Genomic DNA, 3298 nt, shown 5'->3' with positions numbered 1-3298 from the left:
GTTTTCTACATATGAAGTTTAACAAAATGTTTTTGGGTAATTAGCCAATTCATTAACATACTGTTAGCTTTCTGTATCGGGTGTTAACATGAATATGGAAAGCCTGCATTGAGGTTTAGCAAATCTCTGGAGAGCCAACAAATCAGTTTAAAGGAAAACAGTAAGTATACCAAACAGGTCAGTAAACTAAAATCAGCTTCCAAAACACTATGTACTAAAAACAGTTTAAACATTTGTAGGCCTTACTCAAAGTTAGGCAATCCTTCATTGCTGAAAAGGAGAGGTTAGACACCCACTTTGCCAAATTCCATTTGAATTAATAGGACTAGGCTAACTACAAAAAAAAAATATTCCTGGACTTTTATGCCAAGTTCAAGCTTTCTACCTCCTCTTCAGAGAATACTTGAAATGTTAATGTATATTGAACACCTAAAACTTCAATGAGATAGCTCTTCATACTACACAAGTAAAAAAACAGCAAAAAAGAATGTGCAAGAACAAAAAGAAAAGTTTATTATCTTTCACAAATCACAATAAGAAAACCTTAAAATGTTCAAGAACACAACATTAAGACGATTAAAGTGCAAACAAAAATGCTATTGGCAATACATTAACATCCACACTTTAAATTAAATTAGTTGCCACCCCTAAGCCGCAGCACCAGATGCAGAGTGGATTCTTTCTGGATGTTGTAGTCTGAAAGGGTGCGACCATCTTCCAGCTGTTTGCCCGCAAAGATCAACCTCTGCTGGTCAGGTGGAATGCCTTCTTTGTCCTGGATTTTTGCCTTGACATTCTCAATGGTGTCACTGGGCTCTACTTCCAGTGTAATTGTTTTGCCAGTCAGGGTTTTCACAAAGATCTGCATGCCACCCCTAAGCCGCAGCACCAGATGCAGAGTGGATTCTTTCTGGATGTTGTAGTCTGAAAGGGTGCGACCATCTTCCAGCTGTTTGCCCGCAAAGATCAACCTCTGCTGGTCAGGTGGAATGCCTTCTTTGTCCTGGATTTTTGCCTTGACATTCTCAATGGTGTCACTGGGCTCTACTTCCAGTGTAATTGTTTTGCCAGTCAGGGTTTTCACAAAGATCTGCATGCCACCTCTGAGACGCAGCACCAGATGCAGAGTTGATTCTTTCTGGATGTTGTAGTCTGAAAGGGTGCGACCATCTTCCAGCTGTTTGCCCGCAAAGATCAACCTCTGCTGGTCAGGTGGAATGCCCTCTTTGTCCTGGATTTTTGCCTTGACATTCTCAATGGTGTCACTGGGTTCTACTTCCAGTGTGATGGTCTTGCCAGTCAGGGTTTTCACAAAGATCTGCATACCACCTCTGAGACGCAGCACCAGATGCAAAGTGGATTCTTTCTGGATGTTGTAGTCTGAAAGGGTGCGACCATCTTCCAGCTGTTTGCCCGCAAAGATCAACCTCTGCTGGTCAGGTGGAATGCCCTCTTTGTCCTGGATTTTTGCCTTGACATTCTCAATGGTGTCACTGGGTTCTACTTCCAGTGTGATGGTCTTGCCCGTCAGGGTTTTCACAAAGATCTGCATACCACCTCTGAGACGCAGCACCAGGTGCAAAGTGGATTCTTTCTGGATGTTGTAGTCAGAAAGGGTGCGACCATCTTCCAGCTGTTTGCCTGCAAAGATCAACCTCTGCTGGTCAGGTGGAATGCCCTCTTTGTCCTGGATTTTTGCCTTGACATTCTCAATAGTGTCACTGGGTTCTACTTCCAGTGTGATGGTCTTGCCAGTCAGGGTTTTCACAAAGATCTGCATGCCACCTCTGAGACGCAGCACCAGGTGCAAAGTGGATTCTTTCTGGATGTTGTAGTCAGAAAGGGTTCGACCATCTTCCAGCTGTTTGCCTGCAAAGATCAACCTCTGCTGGTCAGGTGGAATGCCCTCTTTGTCCTGGATTTTAGCCTTGACATTCTCAATGGTGTCACTGGGCTCCACTTCCAGTGTGATGGTCTTGCCCGTCAGGGTTTTCACAAAGATCTGCATTGCCACCTTAAGTTTTAAAGAAAATAAGTGTTAAAAAACCTAGGATACTAGCAACATGCTGTGCCTAAGATTTCTACAGTATACAACCAGGTAGATACCTAGCACCATGAGATGGTAGTAACTTAAAATGTTAACAGTAACAAACTAGAAAGACTATTACACACAAGCATAGAAGTAAGTAACATGTCCAGAGCAGCAGTTACACTACTAAGCATTTTGCTTGGCAGAATGGATAGACCAATTGGTTCTATCATTTAATATGTTGCCTTAAGTCAAACCCTGGTACTATAAAACTAGAGCTTTTTTTTTCTCTCATCTCTCTGCTAGAAGTAGAAGTTCCTGTATAAGAAGTTTTTACTTTCAGTTTTAGTACCATATCTTAGCTATACATCCATCAGCGTCAGTTCCAGCAGTAATCTGCAACCGGAGGCTACGTGAAATAACGAGTGCCGCGCCAGCTCAAAATTTGTTACACCCAACACCCCCCCCCCCCCATCTGCGTCTCACTATTACCACCAGTGTGACCCCATATATTACGATAGGATATTCACAAGCATATCAACACCACAAAAATGACTACCCCAGTACATTCTCTCCATTAAACCATCATATAACGGAACACAAATAACAGAAAAGGAGAGTCATAAAGCGTAAGAAAATACTTAATTTCGACCTTACTGCTGGTTGTGCGCGTCTCCAGTCAGATAATAAACACTCAGCAAAACTTCAACTGCTCCTTGACTTCGGTCTGCGGAAACTGAAAGCTAAAAAGGCCCGTACTCCCATATTTATAGCATTTTTCTCATAGCCTTATCACAGCTACGCAACAGTGAGATCCTTACGCTTGCGGAAACGAGTACCTGCCGGAAAGACGCGCATTGCGGCCGTTTTAAAGCTCCGCACCCTGCTCATTCGACAGCCTTCTACCCCCGGCTCCCACCTCCCGCGTCACAGGGGTATTATTTTACCCCTTAATCTTCGCCGGTTCGGAGAGCGAGGTCGGGGGGGCGGGGTGGTGGAAAACGCGTTACGACTCAGAGCGGATGGATATCAGGCGGGAATAGAATGGAGACGGGGGAGGGGGAGGGGGAGCGGGTTTTGCGAAACCCTCTGGAATCTTCCTGCTCTGGTTTGTCCGTTAGAGGAGGAGGAGGGGAGGGGGTGCGGGGTGGTGTGAGGGGAACATGACGTCATGCTGAGAGGTGATTGGTGGCGGCTGTCCCAGCCCTTGTTGCTAGGGTTTTGCTGGTCTCTGCGAGAACATTCTGCTTTGTGGGCGCGGCGCGATTG

The 3298-nt window shown here is 45.0% G+C and overlaps 1 protein-coding gene across 1 annotated transcript; it reads right to left on the bottom strand.

Annotated features, from left to right (window-relative positions):
- Positions 1–490: 490 nt before the first annotated feature.
- UBB (ubiquitin B) lies at positions 491–2831 on the bottom strand. The gene is made up of 2 exons (XM_029611319.1): positions 2682–2831; positions 491–2014 (listed from the first exon to the last, which is right to left on the bottom strand). Exon 2 carries the CDS (start codon positions 2006–2008, stop codon positions 635–637), a length of 1374 nt encoding a protein of 457 aa, XP_029467179.1. The 5' UTR covers positions 2009–2014; positions 2682–2831; the 3' UTR covers positions 491–634.
- Positions 2832–3298: the final 467 nt, after the last annotated feature.

Source organism: Rhinatrema bivittatum, chromosome 8, assembly GCF_901001135.1.
Source record: "Rhinatrema bivittatum chromosome 8, aRhiBiv1.1, whole genome shotgun sequence".
Classification (NCBI taxonomy): Eukaryota; Metazoa; Chordata; class Amphibia; order Gymnophiona; family Rhinatrematidae; genus Rhinatrema; species Rhinatrema bivittatum.
This window is presented reverse-complemented; position numbering and strand designations above follow the sequence as displayed.